Below are 19037 nucleotides of genomic sequence, written 5' to 3' on the forward strand. Positions count from 1 at the left end.
GCATCCCAAATGCAGATACACACATATTTTCTTTATAAAAAATAATAATAAAATGTTAATTTTATTTTATACTCCCCTCATTTCATATAATTTGTCTCACTTCCTTCTTCGCATTCGTTTTGCAAAACTAATAATAAATAGTTAAAGTGGAGAGAAACTAAAGTAAAAGAGAGAATAATATAGAGAATAATCTTAGCTACATTATTTTTTCTCTTATTTTACTTTCTCTCAACTATATCTATTTATTATTATTATTTTTATAAAACAAGTGTGAAAAAGGAAGTGATTTTTCTTTCTTTCAACTTTATTTATTTATTACTATTATATTTGCAAAACAAGTGCGAAAAAAGAAGTGAAACAAATTATCTAGGTAGGAGGGAGTATAAAATGTTATCAAACAACATTTTTATTTGTGACTGTTAGCACAGCAAGGGATCCAAATCCATGACAGTATGGCTAGTCTAACAATTGAACCGGAAAATTATTGACCACAATTATTATCGACAGAATATATCAACAAATATCCAGAAACTTAAAAATATAAAAATTTTAATAAAAAAAGGAATTAGCATATTATTCGTGGGGCAAGGATCCCCTGCTATTATGAACACACATATCAAATATTTTTATAATAAAAAATATTAATATTTTAATATTATAATTTAAAAATTAAATAATGTCATGGGTGGAAGTGGAACAGATCTGTTAATTTATGCTGATTGTAAATAACAGAAATGCACCGATAGCTTTTTCCACAAAATTTTAGCAGCGGATATTTCCGCTGATAAATGATAAATCAACATTAGCAGCAAAAATAGTTAGGCAATACAATGAGTAAAAAAGGAAACACCTTTCTGCTTAACTCTACGTTCATCAAAACTCCTTTCTGTCACCATTTTCCAGTTGATTCTGATTCTGCTGAGGTAGCACCAAAACAGCAAATCTAGTAAGATGCTTGTTGTAGTAGTTTCTCCATTTCTTGCACATTAAAAGTGGTGCAACAATGATCCCCACTCCAACAACAAATCCCAATGCTGCACTCACATACATCCCTTTATAAAAAACATCATCCTCTTCCTCTCCTTGCACTTCTCCCGGTTGCGAAGCTCCCTCATCGCTGCAATTTCTATCGAGAGGGAAGCCGCATAGCCCCTCGTTCCCCATGTACGAGCTCTCCGTGAACGTGTTAAACTGGTTGCCCTGCGGAATCCTCCCGACAAGATGATTGTAAGACAAGTTGAGAACACCGAGGGATTTAAGATCAGCCAACTGGCCCGGGATCTCCCCAACGAGAGCGTTGAATGACAAGTCGAAGGACTGCAGCTTCGCTGCGTTTGCTAGTGATGGAGGGATGTGACCGGAGAAGGCGTTGTGGGAGAAGTTGAGAATGTACAGAGAGTTTAATGATCCAATTGTTGGAGGTATGGCTCCTTGTAGATTGTTGTCTGAGAAATCTATTGAGGTGAATATTGTCTGAATCTTTTCCAGCTCATACATCTGATTCTTCATCGTAACCGTCACCGAGTCTTGATAGTAGACGCCAAGAACCGTCTCCATAGTAAAATGCAAGTGATCAGGCTGTTTCTGCTGCTGTTGTTGTTGTGAGGCATCAATCAGTGCTTGTAGCGTTTCGAACATTTCTGCAGGTATTACGCCGCTTATGTTGTTAGAAGCAATGTTGAAAATTTGAAGGTTTCGCCACAAAGATTTGGTATCTCCCAAACAGGTCATGTCTCCATGGAACATGTTGGAGCGAAGGGCGAGGACTCGGAGGCTGGACAAGGCGTTGATCCAGCAAGGGAGCGTGTCGTTGAACGCGTTGCTGGTGAGATCCAACACCTTGAGCTCACTGCATCTGTTCAAGGAATTAGGCACCTTCCCTTCTAGAACATTCCTGCTGAGATCAAGAGTTTCCAAGCTGCAATTAACCGGGAACGCATCCGGTATCGCTCCATCAAGGTTGTTTCTTCTCAGATTCAATACTTCAAGAGTGTTGTTTACCAAACAGGAAGGGATTCCTCCATGGAAGCTGTTGTTTGAAAGGTCCAGCACACGAAGTCTGGTGGCGCTGCAGAAGGATCGCGGGATCTCTCCAGCGATCTGATTGTCTGCAGCAGAGAAGAACATGGCGCGATAGAGGGGGTCCCCGACGTCCGGGGAGATGGAGGAGAAGTTGTTGCTAGAGAAATCCAAAACCACAGCTGCTGAAAAGGGAGAGGGGATCATGCCAACGAGCATGTTGGAATGGACGTTAATGTAGTCCAGCGCTCGAAGATCATAAGGCTCTTGAAAACGACTGAACCGGTTGTGGGAGATGTTCAAGAAACGGAGGTTACCTTCCCACATCCAGCTAGGAATCTCCCCTTCTATCACATTGTTTGAGAGATCAAGCATCATCAGAGATGATTGGTTTTTCAAACTAGGAACCTTCTGCAGATTGCAATTGGCCAGCTTTAGAGTCCCTAACCGCTGATACAGTTTCGAGTAAACTATTTCTTCTTCAACATGAACTGACAGTTTGTTGAGGGAAAGGTCTAAGCTGGCGAGATTTGTCAGCTTGCTGAAATCTGTGAGGTGTATGGAGCCACTGAAATTGTTGGAGGTCAGGATTAAGGAGGAGAGATTCTTGAGTTCGAACAAGATTCGTGGTATGGAGCCTTGTAGATTGTTGAGGCTCATGTCAAGAACTTCTAAAGGAGATGAAGTGTTGCTTGATGAGGGTTTGATGGAGCCAGAAAAGCTGTTGTTGGAGAGATGTAATGATTTGAGCAGTGGTAAAGCAAACAAAGATGGTGGGATTTCACCTTGTAATGAATTCTCACCCAAATGAAGAAACTCAAGATTCTCAAGGCCTTTCCAAGAAGAATCAGAAACTTCTCCTTCTAATCTGTTGCTATAAAGATTCAACACATTAAGATTCTTCAAGAAAGCAAAGGAAGGGACAGAGCCAGAAAACTGGTTTTGGGAGAGGTCTAAATAGACAAGCAAAATAAGGTTTTTGATTGTACTAGGAATCAGCCCTGAGAAATTGCAGTTTCTAACATCAAGATTTGACATCATTCTAAGATTCCCTATAGATTCTGGTAAATTCCCTGAGAATCTAGTGTAACTAAGCATCAAGTTCTCAAGAGATCCATTGACAGGAAACTCAGGCAACGAGCCCTCAAGATCGCGGTTGTTACTCAAGTCGACTGTCTGCAGAGTCTTGATCCGGAAAAGTTTTGCAGGAACAACACCGGATAAGTCACATGAGCTTAGAATGAGCATTTTCAGATTGGGGAAATCAGCAAGAAAGCCAGGGAAGGGAGAGGAGAATGCGTTTCCATCAAGACGAATAACGGAGAGGTGTTGCAGTTTTAGCAAGGAGGAATCAAGAGGGCCTGTGAGGAAGCAACCAGACATGCTCAATACAGTCAAATTTGACATAGATGATGATATAGCACTGCCCCATTCATTGCCATTAGCTGAGACATTCACTCCATCAAGATGGAGTTCTTTTAAGCTAGAGAAGGCGTGGATCAGTGTATGCAGATTAGGGAGGTTAAGCGATGAGTAGTAGTCGACCGACAGATCAAGAACAACTAGCCTTGTTAAGTTTGATAAATCAGATGGAATCTGGCCTGAAAAGCCACAACGGCTTAGATTGAGATACCTTAACTCTGTGAGCTGTCCGAATCCGGATAGGAACTCGGGGAGGGAAAAGGTGTTTTGAGCTAAACTCAAACTCTGGAGGTGTGTGAGGCTGAAAAGAGTGCTGATCCCATCGGAGATCGACTCTCCACTGAGATCAAGGCCGGAGACGCTTCCCTGGCTGCTGCATTCCACTCCAGGCCATTGACAGAGATCGACAGATTCGTTCCAATGCACCAGCTTAGTTGAGGTGGAGGATTCATATGTGAGGCCGTTTTTTAACTCAAGCAGAAGCTCTCTCTCAGACTGTCCTGAAACAAAGGAAAGATCAATAGCAAGATTTGAGAATAAGAGAGACAATAGGATCAATGCAAACATATTGTATTCTATGAAATAATGAGTTCAAAAATCATGTTCTGATGAGAACCTTATCTGGACCAAAATCTCGAGATCCACAGATGGTGTCCTGAGCATGCTACCTAACATCGTATTTTTAAATGTGTGACAACAAAGATTGTTGGAAATTTGCATGTAATTATCCAATATAATATGGAAAAAGTTGATGTTTAGTAGCACGCCAATGTGATCACTAATATAACAACCAGAAAAAGAAGTCTCACAAAATGTTATTCTATTGGATCCTTTTGCTAAGTGTCGTTAAGAGAAATATAATATCTGACCCTTATAAACTCGTGGAATAAATATTTATATCACATAGTAGGTGTGATGAGTAAATTAGTCGTTTATTAATACTCCCTCTGTCCACGAATATGCGTCTACTTTTTTCTTCTAGCACAAGTTTTAAGAAATGTGAGACATACTTGCTATTTATAGTAAAGTGGAATGAGACTTCTATGAGCGGACAGATCACAAGAAGCGTGTCAGCATCGTACATCTCCGTCGACTAGTGCGTTTAGCTAAGTCGACCCCATTCACTCCCCTCTCCTAAGATAACCATCCGAAACATAATTGTAGTGATAGAACCGAAATGGGGTCGACTTAGACGAACACACTGGTCAACGGAGATGTATGATGTTGATACGCTTGTCAAATGTTGAGATGCCACGTGCATTTTCGAATGTCTGGAAATTGCAGTGCATATATATACACCCTAAATTAACAAAGCAAGCAAATTTCCATCATCAGTTGCTTGTGAAAACAGAGTTGATCATCTCCTTCAAATTATTACATCCCACAATCTCCATGGCCTCTGGCCCTCGATGCACCTCCGACAGCGACTTCACTGCTTGCTTGGGTACGATACACTTCTTATATCCAAGCTTTGCCACCGTGCTCACTCGTTTCTCCAGTTGTGCTACCTGTCATCGTTCCACACAATTTACATCAAACTTATCTTTCTAAGAACTTTTGTATCCACATTAGGATTAAAATCTTAGGAAATTACAAAACAAATCAGTAGAAACAACAAAAGGTAATATGAGAGAGATTAGAGAGTCAACAGACTTTGCCTAGCCACGAAATGCACGTATCTGTGCAGCTATTATCACAGGAAGGAATAATTCAACCAGCTTCAGTGAGACGAATATATTTGACATACCATACGAAGTTCGCCACCAAGACCAACTTCTGCAACGAATGCTATGCCGTGTGGTATGGGGAATTCCAAGAAGCTGAAGGAAGATGATAATATCTAGTCAATTGAATATAATGATTCAAGCAGATATTACCAATCATTTAATCATACTCATCGATGTCATAGATATAGCAATTTGTCCGTTCTTATCACACCATTTATATACAGTAACGACAAAATGGAGAATGACTAAAAATCACTTGTTACTAGAAACCACACCTGCTGCAAATTGCGGCCGCTATTGCTAGATCACCGGCTGTCTCTGTCAGGCTAACTCCACTGACAACATTAAGAAAGATACCCTACGAAGGAAATTGAATGTTAGTGAAAACAATAGAGATCGAAAGAGAATCATTCTGAGCACATAAAAAAGGATTGGGGATGGCAATTAGTGTAAAGTTCATTACATTCTCTTGTAGCTTAAGTCCAGCTTGCTTGATAATAACCTGCACAAGAACTACATAGTGAGAAATGCTATTGTTGACTTGTTATTTTAGTCAATATCTCAAAACAGTTCAATCACAAAATAGAGCTTGATTCAGAAAGCCGAAAAATGCAAAACTCACTGAAATAATCATGTCAGCCCTGCTACCTTGAACACCATTTACATGCCGCACAACTGAAGAGCTGCCGGCTACACATAATGCCTACATGAAAATAATGGCATAATCTGCATTGGCAATTCACTGCTTATATCGACAGTCCACTTCCAGTCGGATATACAAAAATTTTGTAAAATCTAGATAGAATCCTAGATTAACTATGCAACATGTGAGACTGAAAAGAAACATTGCCTGGACTTCGATGAGGAATGCTCGAGACCCATCCATAATCACGGCTACAGCCAAGCCAGCTAAATAGTCTGAATCAGAGTGCGGATCAGCTAAAAACATCTCGCTGGGATTTAAAACTCCTTGCAGGCCTGACTGTGACATTTTGAAAACTCCAAGCTGAAATAAAATCACAATTTGATAAATTAATCAAGTTTTAGAAGAGACAGAATATAGGAGTTGAAGGGCTGTCAAATGATGAGTTGTGACATATAAAAAGCAATACAGTACCTCTTCAGTGGAGCCAAACCGATTCTTCACTGATCGAAGTAACCGATGTGATGAAAATTTCTCCCCCTGGAAATATCCATCAGTAGCGTCATTACTAATTAAAGAATGCACACTTTCCTAAGTTTCAATATCATTCTCCTGATCTCATCTAACAATTCAGAACATCATTATTGATATGATTCATTAAAAGTATGTATACTAATAAGAGAATAAGGTAGATTTGTCGAGGTACCAACTTCCAAATATAAAACTACATCCACGATGTGCTCCAGCACGCGAGGTCCAGCTATATCTCCGGTTTTGGTGACATGACCAATCTACATTCAGGAAGAAAAATAACATCACAATCCCTAGAAGTGTCTATCATTACAAAATTAAATGTTATGCAATAAAGTTCAAAGAGTATTTAAATCTACCAAAAGCACGGGGATGTTTGTCTTCTTAGCAAACCTTTGTAAGGCTGAAGTGCACTCTTTGACCTGTCATATGTCAAACTCAATTATATAATAGTTTTTCATATTAATAAGCATGTGAAGTGTCATGAAACAAAACAAACTTCTAATACTCGATTTATATTATAATTCCAGGATATTACCAGCTAGAACAGAGTACAAAATGGTTACAATCTACAACTTATCATATAATCATTTTGATGATAAAAGAAAGAAGAAAAATTAGAACCTGTACGTCGCCTCCAGAGCTTCCTGTCACTCCTGTTAAATATACTGTCTGAATAGAATCAATAACTAAAGCCTTTGGAGAAAGACGCTGAGCCTGTTCTAGAATATCCTGTTAAAGAAGGCAGCACAAACTGAACAATAAGACAAGATGAACTAATGGTATTTGAGATATGTGTTTTGTAACATCAAATACTAGTAATATGTAACACCACAGGTCATAGTTATGAATGAAGCAAGTCCAAAAGATTTACTTCGATGTCGGTACTTGAATGCAAAAAAAGCTCTTCAGTCTCAATACAAAGACGGTCAGCTCTATTCCCAATTTGCTCAACACTCTGCAACCAAAAAGAGTCTGTGTTAATGCTCACTATTTCGCATGCCGATGCTCGTTTAGGGTTTAGGATTAAGGTGCAGTGACAAAATCAGAGCTCGGCAAAAAGAATGAGAGATTGACAGCATATCCCAAATCTCTGTAACAAAGCAAAACTAATTTTCAAGGTTCTTGAAGCAAACTATCCGAGAAGGCACACCTCTTCCCCGGATACATATAAAACTCGGCCAATCCCTTCTGCTATCAAAGCAGCAACCTTCAATTGAAAAAATAAAATATGAGATCAAGACTCTATTGCAGTATTATAAGCTAAATAGATTTCCTTAAATGGTAGTATTATTATAAGAGGGAATATGTAACACCAACAAACACCAGTTCTACCTGTAACAATAGTGTGCTTTTACCAACACCAGGATCTCCACCTACTAATACTAGCGAACCTGTAGGGAAAAACCACCAACATGCACAATGCTAAAAAAGTAGAAAAAATAAAAACGACAAGCCCGGAAAAAAATATACAGCGTGTGAAAGATCATCCAAATTTTCACAGGTCAATATTTTACTCCGACTCGAATTGAAGCAGTTTCCTTTTAGTGACGTTCCACTCAAATCGAAGCATTTCCTAAAATGGAAACACTACTCTCTCTACTGTATTTTCTCTCATACTTTAGTCTCTCCTCTTAACTCACGAAACAACACTACATAAAATCTCATGTCCAACACGTACTTAGAGTGGGACGGAGGTAGTACAATACAATATAAGATCATATCTTTTAACTGATCTAATCAGTTAAATCAGTCATTAATCCACCCTCTTGTCTTATCCAAGTAAACCAATTTAGAAGCAATTTCAACTTATGATTTCCCAGAAAACTGCATAAATAAAAGTAGAGCTTGTATGCATTACGAAGAAAGACTCGTGCGAACAAAGAAGGGATAACCTGGGACTAAACCTCCACCAAGCACCCTCTCCACTTCATCACCAAACTCACCATTTCTGCACAAAAACAGGACACGTCTCTAAAAAATCCCCAAATACTAATAAACAACCATTATATACAACATTCATATATCTCTCAGTCATCTCATATTTACTCACAGAGGAATTCGCCAATTCGAACTGTCAACCCGTCCATAAACATCAGTCAACTTAACAGGGCACGACCGCACGGCATTATCCGACACCCTCATCCCGGTCACCTTCTGGCCCGCGCTCTCGGTCGCAAACCGCTTCATTGTGCCGACTTCCCCGCACTGCTTGCACGTGCCCCACCACTGCCCATCCGAGTACCCGCAGCTCGAGCAGACATGAACGCTCCGGCTCTTCTTCTTCTTAATGCTGCTCCTAGCACTACTGCTGCTTCCTATCACGTCTCCGTACACTCTGCTCCCGACTTCCGAAATTGGATTAGCTTCAGCCTTTGCGCCGCCGGATTCGGGCTCTATGGCGCCGTGACGGCCGGTGGCGGGGTCGTAGACAGTCTGAACGGAGGGAGATTGTTGAGGAGATGAGTCGGCGGGAGGTTTGGGGAGGGCGGACCAGCCGTATGTGTTGGGTTCATCGGCAGCGGCGGTGGATGGAAATTGACGTTGGGGAGTGGAGTGGATTTTTTTGGGGAACTGGGGGTAATTACGGCTTTGGACTGAGAGGAATCGGAGGTTTCTGTAGAGGTGGAGTGATCGGAGTGTAAGCATGTCGAGAGCTTGCATTAGTTCAGTAGAAATTACAGTAATCAGTAAAGGTTGAATTTGGGGATTAGGGTTTATAGGGATAATGCCCGGGAAAATTCGAAACTAGAAGTAATTTATACCAACAATCGAGAAAAAGTTCCTCCCATCAAGATTCTATTTTTATTTATATTACCATTACACAAACTATATAAAAGAAGAGGGCAATAATTTATTTATTTCCCCCTTTTTATTAGTATAACTTAAAAGTTTAATGGGATCATCTTTATTCTTTAACTATAAACACAATTAGTTAGTTATAAAAATAAAATGATACAAATAGTAACATTATAAAAGTGAAACCTTACTTTACATGAGAACTTCTTGAAACTCTATGCTAAAAATGTGACATAAAACAAATATCTGATGGCAATGTCTTGGTTAAATAAATTTGAAGGTGGTTGAGAAAGTGGAGCTCCAACAAAGGCTTGCTAAATCTGGTTTAGCAACTCGGAGGAAAAGGCTTGCATAGGCACGTAGAGAAGGCTATGTTGGCTGAGAGCATCCACAATGGATGCCTGATCTCACGCCCGATCGGCCGAGATCGGGCTCGGGCATGATCGGGCATCCATTGCAAGTCTCGGGCATGCCCGAGGACGACAGAGAGTTCGGTCGCGCCCCATCTCTCGCCCGATCCATCGGGCGTGAGATCGGGCGCCCATTGCAGGCTATGCCCGAGCCCGAGCCCGAGCCCGATCATTTTCAATTTTTTTTAAAAAAAATTATTTAAACCCTAATTAAACCACTACAAATACTCCATTTTTCTTCACTTTTCACGCACCAAATCTTTCACTTTCTCTTCTCTATTTTTAATTTAGTATTTTAGTTTTAATGTAGTTTTTTTTAGATAAGTATGATGCAGTTTCACTTTTAAATTAAGTAATGTTGTTGTTTTTTTTTTTGGCATTTGTGGTGTTTAATATAATATATTTTGATATTTTAGTTTAATTAAAAATAAAATTTAAAAACAATGATTTAAAATTGAAATGAAAAGTAGATAAGAGATAGGGCATCCACTAGGGCTCCACAATTGTAGAAAAATAGGGCATGCTGATGTTGCAACCTCTCACTAGGACTTTCACTATGGCATCCATTGTGGATGTTCTGAGAGCTCTCGAATAATGAGTGGTGATAGTTCTCAAGTATGTTCAGAAGCTTCAACACTATAACTGGTTACGAAGTTTCCCCGTCGTCAGGGGGTTTCAGCCTGGTCAGGAAACTCAGAGTGGTGCAAAATCTGGACTAGTGAAATATGCTAGGCATTGAGCCATTGAGGGATTTTTGTCCTAGGTCAGTAGTATCTTTTGATGCATTCTGATTACTTCATGCTACTATTTAGTTTTTTCTTACTTGTAGTTGAGTGATTCACAAATTGTTAAGAATCTGAAGGTGTTTGAAATCAACACAGGTAGAACTTGGAATTATTTTGTAGAAATTCATTTGCTTCATTAATATCTCTATATTGGTAACCATACATAAACTAATAAACTAAAACTCTAAAACTGCATTATTATCCCTAATTCAAAAAGTTACCCACTAATAATTTGATATATTATTTTTAGTATATTTTATATTTAAAAAAATATGATAATATCAAGTCGTATAAACACTATTCCAGTACTCATTAAAATGTAGTATAAAGATGAATGTATAGTTATATCCAGTTAAAAAGTATAGAAACCGTGAGATAGATCGCGAAAAGACAATCTTACCCTCGCTAGGCAGCTCTGCTTAAATCAGTTATAGCTCATAACTAACGCTCTCCCTCCATTTTCAAATTCAGTTCAACTCCTCTCTCTCTTCTCTCAATCTCTCTCTCTTTCCAAATCAAGAAAATGGCGGCGAACGAAACGACGCTAAGAACCTCACTCTACGTGGGCGATCTACACCCCGATGTTGTCGAGAAAGATCTCACCGACAAATTCTCACGCGTCGCTCCGCTGCTTTCCGTCCATCTCTGCCGCCACAAGCCCTCCGGCAGATCCCTCTGCTACGCTTACGTCAATTTCTGGCTTCCTTGCCACGGTACATTTCTATCCCCCCACCAATTGCGTTTTCTTAAGAATTTCCATCTCTTCTGATTCAGTGGTTTCTAATTTGATCATGCCCTTGATTGCGTTTTAATTTTACCGCCATAATCAACTGATATTTTATCACTTCCTGTAGTTTTAATGTTAAGTGTCGATTATGTGTTTGTTGAAATGTTTCTAGCTAGTTTCCCCCTTTTTTTCATTGAGATGTGATTGAAATTGAATACGCCTAGTTCTGATGAAATTCTTGGGGACTTTTTCTTCAGCTTTCAATGCTCTGAAATGCCTGAATCACACACTGATGAAGGGTAAACCGATTAGGGTCATGTGGAATGAGAGAGACCCTGCTGCGAGAAACAACAACAATGGGAACCTCTTTGTCAAGAATCTTGACAAATCGATCACCAGTCTCTTACTGGAAGAAGTTTTCTCCAAATATGGTTCTGTGGTTTCTTGCAAAGTTGCTAGTGAAAACGGAATCAGTAAGGGTTTCGGGTTCGTTCAGTTCGAGTCAGAGGAATCCGCTGTAGCAGCTCGCACTGCTCTTCATGATTCTTCTCTTGCTGGCAAGAAGCTGTGAGTCTGCTCCTTTTCTGTAACTAAATTCTTGTTTATGTACTTTCTTCACACACACACACACACAGATAGAGCTATAATATGTGTTTTCTCTGTCAGATATGTCTCCAAATTTCTCAGACAGAGTGAGAGGAATGGCGCAGAGGGATGTTTCAAAAGCCTGTATGTGAAGAATATCGACGAAGATATCACTGAAGATGCCCTCAAAGCTAAATTTTCAGATTATGGGAAGGTCGTGAATGGTGTCATAATGAAGGATGAGAAGGGGAAATCAAAAGGATTTGGTTTTATCAACTTTGATTCGCATGAAGGGGCTAAAAGAGCCATGGTGTTTCTCAATGGAGAAAAGCTAGGTAACAATATTCAAATATCTTCACAAATTGTGTTCCATTAGTCATTTTACTTCCATGTTGAACTAAGTGTCACACATTTCCCTGGTTTAGGATCGAAGAATATCACCGTTGCTAGAGCTATGAAGAATTTTGAACTTAGAAAGAATTTTAGACAAATGTCTGGATCTAACTGCACTGATCACAGTAGAGAGTCAATGGCTTCACCTGTATCTGTCATGAATCTCAGTAGGCATGTTCGTGTAAAAGATTTGATCCGTGATTATGGAGCAGTAAACTCGGGTATGCTTTCTACTATGATTTGAGGTAAAGTTTTAGTCACTTGATTCTTCGGACTTAGTTTGGCTCTCGTCTTGTTTTCAGCTGGACATCAAGGGCAAGAAGCGAGCAGGTTGCATAAGCCTTTCAAGCCAGTCCTGGACTATACTTACTTCAAATGTCCAGCTCTATTCAAGCAACCGAGCACACCGTTGCCTTCCACTGTGTACCAATACTTTACTAGTAGTCATTGCAAAGGCGCCTTTGTAAGAACTTTTTCAACTGTTTATTTCAGGATGTAATTTCTTGAAGAGTAGTTAACTAGTATATCATCTCTTGTGATGTGCACAGCCCACGGCAATTGCTTCTGTGAGTGGATGTGTGCAAGAAGGGTACGTGGAGATGCTGAATGCCCCAAAACTGCTATCCCCTATGAAGATCAGTGGCAATGGTGATGGGAAGGAACACTTTGCCAACAAGTCTCTGAATTTTGTAAGAGATTTAACACTGTCAAATTTTCTGACCTAAGTCTAGAAAATAACTCTTGATGACTAGTTAGTTATACATCTCTTGTGATGAATACAGCCTCAGGTAGTTGCTGCTGTGAATGGATCTTGGTGTGAAGGGCATTTGGAGGTGCCAAAGGCTACAAAACTATCGTCTCCAGTGAAACTCGGTAGCAATGGTAAAGAAAAGGATCTGTCTTCCAGCAGTTCGCTTCAGGTTCGTGATGACTAATATTACCTATTTTACTGTTTTTGTTACTATTAAAGATAGTGAATTTAGCAAAGAATTCAACTTAATCTTTCCATTTTGGATAACTGAACACTACCTTGTCTTTCAGAAGCCAGGACCCCCTAGCCCGAAGGTCTCAACCACTATGGAAGCGAACGCACAGTGAGGCACTCTGATTCTGAACGCGTGAAATGGGTTTTCGATGCTTTACAATGTCTAGTTGTTGCTATCTTAGAACCTCAAACTGATCACATAGAATCATATTTTGTTTAGTGAGATATGATCTGATGCTTCATTACTATCTTGAAACAGAGAAAACTGTCCATTTCAATATTACAATTGATGATTGAGTAGCCTGTGTAAAGACAACATGACAGCAAATAATACAACAGAAGCTCACAAACTTTTTCAGTGAAGATGTAAAACACAAGAGAAAAATCGTGTACTATTGTATCAAGCAACAAGAGAGATTCCTTGAATGATTAGACTATCAGCAAGAACTTGGTTTGCAGCTTGAGAGGGATGAACACTATCCCAAAACACAAACTCCGAGGAGTTGCTGCAAGTTCCCGACTTCTGATTGCACAGAACAAACGTCGTCTCCACAGTCCCCGTCCCACAGCAGCCTCTCGTTGCCTCCACGAAGCCTACAGAAGAGAGATCAGAAGATGCAGGGGAAGCACATTGAGTGAGTTTAGTGAGAAAAAGATAGTAGTACCATATTTCTTCGGATTGGCGACAAGGTCGTAGATGGGCTTGTAGATGTCAAAGATGACGAGCCTCAAGCCGGGCAGCTGCTTCTTGAGCTGGGAAGCAGCTGCATTGATCTTCTTGTTGAACTGCTGAGCATCGGTGTTGAAGCTCGATACGCAGCCCTTTTCGTGCTGCCCGAATATGGTTCTTGCTAGAGGGAGGCAGCCTGTTGGTGCCAGTGAAGTAGCTCCAATTTTTCTTGCTCCAAGTCCATACAAGCTCTGTTCCAAATCATCATATAAATGTTGAGATTTTCGATTGAAGATGTGTGAATTAATGTGATGTTGAATTTACCGTGACAAAATTGGAGAAGATGTTGATGAGAATGGAGGAGTATTGATCAACGGTGTAGTGTTTGTTGAGGAAAGGGTTGACGTAGTAGTTTTGCAAGAAGTCGCTGTTGCCGGCGCCGATGAGGTATAACGCTTCTTTGGTGATTGAAGACGCGTTTTTGCTACCGGCTACGCTTGCTAGCTTGCTTTGGTATTCCTTGAAATACTGCAGCTGCTGTGATAGTGGAATCACGTGCTGCAGCAAAACGATGAGACAAAATCGAATATTAGTGACTAAAAGATGTTTTTAGTGGAAATGAAAGATTTTTGAGAGATTTGAATTTTTACGCTTAGTTCGGCCGTGTTGTCGTCGTATCCGGAGCCCGCGGAGGCGAAGTTGGCTCCGAGGAGAAGATTCTTCCCGGACGCCTGTGGGCTCAGGTACGCCGGCGCGTAGTTTGTGAATCCAAGATTCTCAGCTGCGAACGGATATCGTGTTGTGTTTTTAGTTTTCGCGAAAAAAATCATTTTTTCGATGTTTATGACTTATTCTATTTTTAATAAGTGGGCTCTTATTGCAAAACGTCGGACCAAATTAATCAATTTTAAATTACCTCCTCAAATAATTCACTAAAACACGTGCTAAAAGTAAATGAGTCATTATTTCGTGGACAGATAGAGTAGTTTTTAATTTACCTGTGATATCTGTGGCTAATTTGCCATTGCAGAATCTTCCGGTAGGTTCCCGATTGGAGAAATCCTGGCCATAGGGAGGGTGGTCGGCCTTGAATATGGTGTGAATGTAGTCGTTGTTTCCGACATCGACTGTTGAATCTCCGAACGTGATGATAGCCGGAACTAACTGGGAGTTTGCATGGCTGCACAATGCTGCAATGACTAATGTGTATGCTAAAAAGGCTCCCATTTTTTAATTTTCCAAAAATTTATAATTTGAAGTAGTTATGAGTTAGCTGCGGTGGAGAAGATAGAATTTATATGAGTTTGAGTTGATGAGCGTTGGGATCGCCATTAATGAGTGGCTCAAAAGGTAGTTCTACTGCATTCAAGGCGAGTAGAGGAAACAGGGTATATTAATTACATTATTTTTGTTTATTTGTTTACTTTTGGATTACTGGTTTATTTTATCAGGTATTAATAACATAATCTATAATGGTTTCTCATTTATCCATGACGATTCGAAGCATTCTTCTCTTGCCCCACTCAGATACATTTTTTTGTTCACCTAGTTCTCAGAACTCCGTCAAATTTGACAGTGCATAGCAGATTTGAGGCGCTTTTAACTTGAGAGTTTTTCTCATGTTTAAATTATTATTTTTTTTGTTAGTTGACACAATTATGATCATATAAGAAGATGAAATATCTTAAGAGAGAAGTGGTTGGGGAGATATAGAGAGAAAATGCATTAGGTATATGTTGTAATAATGTTTGCATGTGATGAGATTTAATTTTGTTGACGCGGTGTGCATCGGACAACTGTGTGTCTTCACTTATTTTCTACCAAGCAGATATTAAAGCCTCATGAAGTTGACACTCGGACGTAAGTGGATATAGTGTGTGACATAATAAATAAATAGGTAATGAAATATAATGAATTTTGAAGTACACACGATTGGGAAAGTTATGGGTTGATGTAATGATAGTAAATTCTTTTAGGATGAAAATTTGGTATTGTGATGCAAGATATGGCACAAAAGTCAAGTATTGCCAAAGAGTAATGTGGTAATTTTCTGCCCTCTCTCGTGTATGAATAATGAGGTTGACGGTTAACACCATGACGTGAGCTATCTATATGTTTGTTTTTGTTTCTATAGTATAATTGTTAGTAATTGAAATTAAAAAAATATTCATATATAACTATTTCACATTGTTTTTAAGATAAAATTTAAACTAGTATATAAATCTCATGAGCCTCTCCTATCATCAATTGTTTTAATAATAGAACCCATGGATTTCTATCAGTAATTTTAGATAAACGTTTGTTTACATGTTGATTTTTTGATTTTTTTTTCGTTTATATACCACTATTCTGTTCGTCTCAATTAAACTTTAGAGTTGAATAACTTGACCACATGTCCGTTCTCTTTTAGCTTTACTAATTTCATACTATAATGTTTTAATTACGCTAGGTCCCCTTTATACGGCTTGCCTATTAAATCTAATTGAAGTCATACACCTAATGTATATGCATGGTTTAATTTGAAATTTGATTTTTTTAGTTTTATTACACAAGTGTGAGGTTGAGGTTCATTGTGTGACCATTATTTTTTGATGGCATCCATCACCAGGATGTACGTAGAATGTGTGCTGTTCATTTACTTATTGTTTTTTTGTGTTCGTTCGTTTTTTTTTTCTTTTATAGTGGTTATGGAAAGAGCTTTTGATTTTCTCTTACGTTGAATTCTTTGCTTGTGTAGTTGTTTCTATTCTAAACTTCCTCCATATTATTGTTGATTTCCATTTTCGGCTTCAATATTTTATTTAATCGGAAATATAATACCGTGTGCATAAAAGTGAAGCTATAATTTTTGAAGGGCATAACTAAATGGAATAATCACGAATAAATAACACGAATTGGATTTGGTGCAATAGTTTGGAAACCTAATTTGTAGACATAGACTAGTCCATTCGTTTGTACTTATTTCCTCTTCAAAGTCATACCTTGAGCCTTACTTTTTTTCTTTTTAAATCAAGATTAACCCAAAGTATTTTAAGTTACATGTGATGCTTACATTACAATTGGTGGTTCTGACATATTGTCACATGTTGTGTTGAACCAATCACAATTGTATAAATATTATCCTTCCTTTTTTTATTTCTCTTTAACAATGTTGTTGGTTGGACATACTACATGAGTGAATAGATACGCGGGACAATCTTGGCCTTATTTTTGTGTACATGCTTTTAAATGACTGTTTTTCAGTTATGAGAGCTGGGAGTTAATGTATATATGTGCAGTTATCATAGAATTTACACATGCACCAAGATGTACTAAATATAAACTTAAAGTCCAAGAAAAAAATGTAACTACCAAATACCATGAGTTTATTGTGCACAATTTATTACTAGTACTTAGTTTGTCAACTAAAATAGTGCAGCCAAGGGAGAGAAATAGAACTAGGTTTGCATTATTGATTACAGTGTTTATGGCTTTATGCAATTGGATTAATGCTCGAAGATGGTAGAACTAAGTAGAGATTTGAATTGGGTTGACTTATTAATCTTGTTTGCTGGTAATTTATTAAAGAAAAGAATTATTGGGATTAGTATGGGCTCTAATGAATAGATATGTTTATGAGATAGGTCATAATTTGATTTGACCTAGCAGGTATTAATTAATTGAATTTTGAGCAGGCAATTAGAGAGTACAAGTGTTTGTCTATCTTTTTTATCTCAAATTTATGATTAAAAATACTTTTACAAATAGAAAATGGTGTGTTTCGAAAATAAGGTCAATTCTGAATTTGAAATTTATTCAATATGAAATAAATTGTTCTGTCCATTATCTTTAAATAGACGGATACACTAATAAAATACTTGTCGTTGACAACAAGAAAGAAGTATTGTTATTAAAAATATAAAACCTACAAAATATGTTAAAGAAATATATTAATATTCGTGTCAAACTACGGTAACTTTTGTTGTAAAATTCAAACAACGGAGACTCATTTTCTTGGCTAATGGAAAACAAAAATATAACTACAGTCTTAATCAAATGGCACTTTCCTTATTTAATATTCACGTGTGATTAAATCAATCCATTTCATGTATAGTAGCCTTGCTTAACCACTTTTTTTGGCCTTAAAAAAACCATAAAATTTATTATAAATTATAATAAATTTCTTACACCTTTTGATATTCGGAGAAGAACGGCAATTCTCAATTTCTTCAAGAAATTGAAAATTGTACTCTATACATCAATCATACTACATGAAAAATAGTAACATATATCATGAGATGCCGTTTCATTCCTAATTTCACAACACAAATCATACATTTTTTGGATGTATTATCATCATTTTTATATAAAAAAAGGACTCAAATTAGTTAGGTAGCAAGCAGAAGTTGAACAAGATAATCAATAATAATCTATTATAAAAGTTAAAACAACAGCAAAAACAAAACCTTTAATTTAAGTTCTAACCAAAACAGAGTGAAATCTCAAGCGAAAACAAGGAAAAATAACCAAATACTTTACAAAACCCGCCAACATGTAGGCTTATACAGTACTGGACTCAACTGGGCCATGAGTTAAATTATCTCACTCAGTCCAAAATTCTTATTGGCCCAGTCATAAAAAATACATAATGGATAGTTACATACACAGATAGTACCTTACATAATCTAATGATTCATTTTAGCATCCAACAATGTAGGAACCTCGGAGCCCCCACTATATCACAACCCTATATAAATACAAGGAAATTATGTATTTCTTAAAAAATGAATAAGAGAGTAGTAGAATTCTCTCAACCAGTCTACTTTTCCTTCCTTTTATTAGCACAAACCCTAACCCTGCACTGGTTAACTACTCTTTGGCTATCGTTCCTCGTCGGTTATGAATCTGTCGGTTACGAATCATCTTCGCACCAAGTTTCCTTGGGATGAAATCTATCTTTATGTACTACTCCCTCCATCCGTGAAATGTTGTCCACTTTTGCCATTTTGGTCCGTCCGTGACATGTTGTCCACTTTACTTTTTTCCATTTTTGGTACGGAGCTCACTTTCCACTAACTCATTATTAACACTCAAATTTTATTATAAAACTAATTTTTAAATGTATAACCCACATTCCACTAAATTTTTCACTCATTTTTCTTCACATTTCTTAAAACCCGCGCTAAGTCAAATATGGATAACATTTTGAGACAAAATCTCCTATACGAACCCTCATAGTGCGAGCATAACTCATTCTCCTCCATCGGCCGCCTCCTTCACTCGTCGCCTGCCCACACCTCAGATCCCGAAAGATGCCCTCCACTCACCACCTCCTCCTCCACCTACCATTGAACGCACCATG

The 19037-nt window shown here is 38.2% G+C and overlaps 4 protein-coding genes across 4 annotated transcripts; 1 reads left to right on the forward strand and 3 right to left on the reverse strand.

The window, feature by feature from the left end:
• Positions 1 to 692: 692 nt before the first annotated feature.
• On the reverse strand, positions 693 to 4071 carry LOC125203987 (receptor-like protein 47). Its single transcript, XM_048102524.1, has one exon. The coding sequence runs from the start codon at positions 4006 to 4008 to the stop codon at positions 874 to 876; it is 3135 nt and encodes a 1044-aa protein (XP_047958481.1). The 5' UTR covers positions 4009 to 4071; the 3' UTR covers positions 693 to 873.
• Positions 4072 to 4646: 575 nt separating this feature from the next.
• Positions 4647 to 9074, reverse strand: LOC125203774 (DNA repair protein RadA-like). The gene is made up of 15 exons (XM_048102216.1): positions 8396 to 9074; positions 8238 to 8293; positions 7678 to 7736; positions 7496 to 7552; positions 7217 to 7300; positions 6967 to 7074; positions 6702 to 6764; positions 6522 to 6602; positions 6286 to 6351; positions 6019 to 6174; positions 5791 to 5871; positions 5632 to 5670; positions 5444 to 5526; positions 5189 to 5261; positions 4647 to 4949 (listed from the first exon to the last, which is right to left on the reverse strand). Exons 1-15 carry the CDS (start codon positions 9004 to 9006, stop codon positions 4773 to 4775), a joined length of 1794 nt encoding a protein of 597 aa, XP_047958173.1. The 5' UTR covers positions 9007 to 9074; the 3' UTR covers positions 4647 to 4772.
• Positions 9075 to 10839: 1765 nt separating this feature from the next.
• Positions 10840 to 13191, forward strand: LOC125203865 (polyadenylate-binding protein 6-like). The gene is made up of 8 exons (XM_048102368.1): positions 10840 to 11049; positions 11321 to 11630; positions 11730 to 11983; positions 12074 to 12262; positions 12344 to 12504; positions 12590 to 12730; positions 12824 to 12961; positions 13083 to 13191. The coding sequence occupies exons 1-8, from the start codon at positions 10860 to 10862 to the stop codon at positions 13137 to 13139; spliced, it is 1440 nt and encodes a 479-aa protein (XP_047958325.1). The 5' UTR covers positions 10840 to 10859; the 3' UTR covers positions 13140 to 13191.
• An 81-nt stretch (positions 13192 to 13272) lies between these two features.
• On the reverse strand, positions 13273 to 14956 carry LOC125203866 (GDSL esterase/lipase APG-like). Its single transcript, XM_048102369.1, has 5 exons — positions 14695 to 14956; positions 14347 to 14477; positions 14021 to 14254; positions 13692 to 13947; positions 13273 to 13620 (listed from the first exon to the last, which is right to left on the reverse strand). The coding sequence occupies exons 1-5, from the start codon at positions 14921 to 14923 to the stop codon at positions 13427 to 13429; spliced, it is 1044 nt and encodes a 347-aa protein (XP_047958326.1). The 5' UTR covers positions 14924 to 14956; the 3' UTR covers positions 13273 to 13426.
• Positions 14957 to 19037: the final 4081 nt, after the last annotated feature.

The sequence above is a fragment of the Salvia hispanica genome, chromosome 2, assembly GCF_023119035.1.
Source record: "Salvia hispanica cultivar TCC Black 2014 chromosome 2, UniMelb_Shisp_WGS_1.0, whole genome shotgun sequence".
NCBI lineage: Eukaryota > Viridiplantae > Streptophyta > Magnoliopsida > Lamiales > Lamiaceae > Salvia > Salvia hispanica.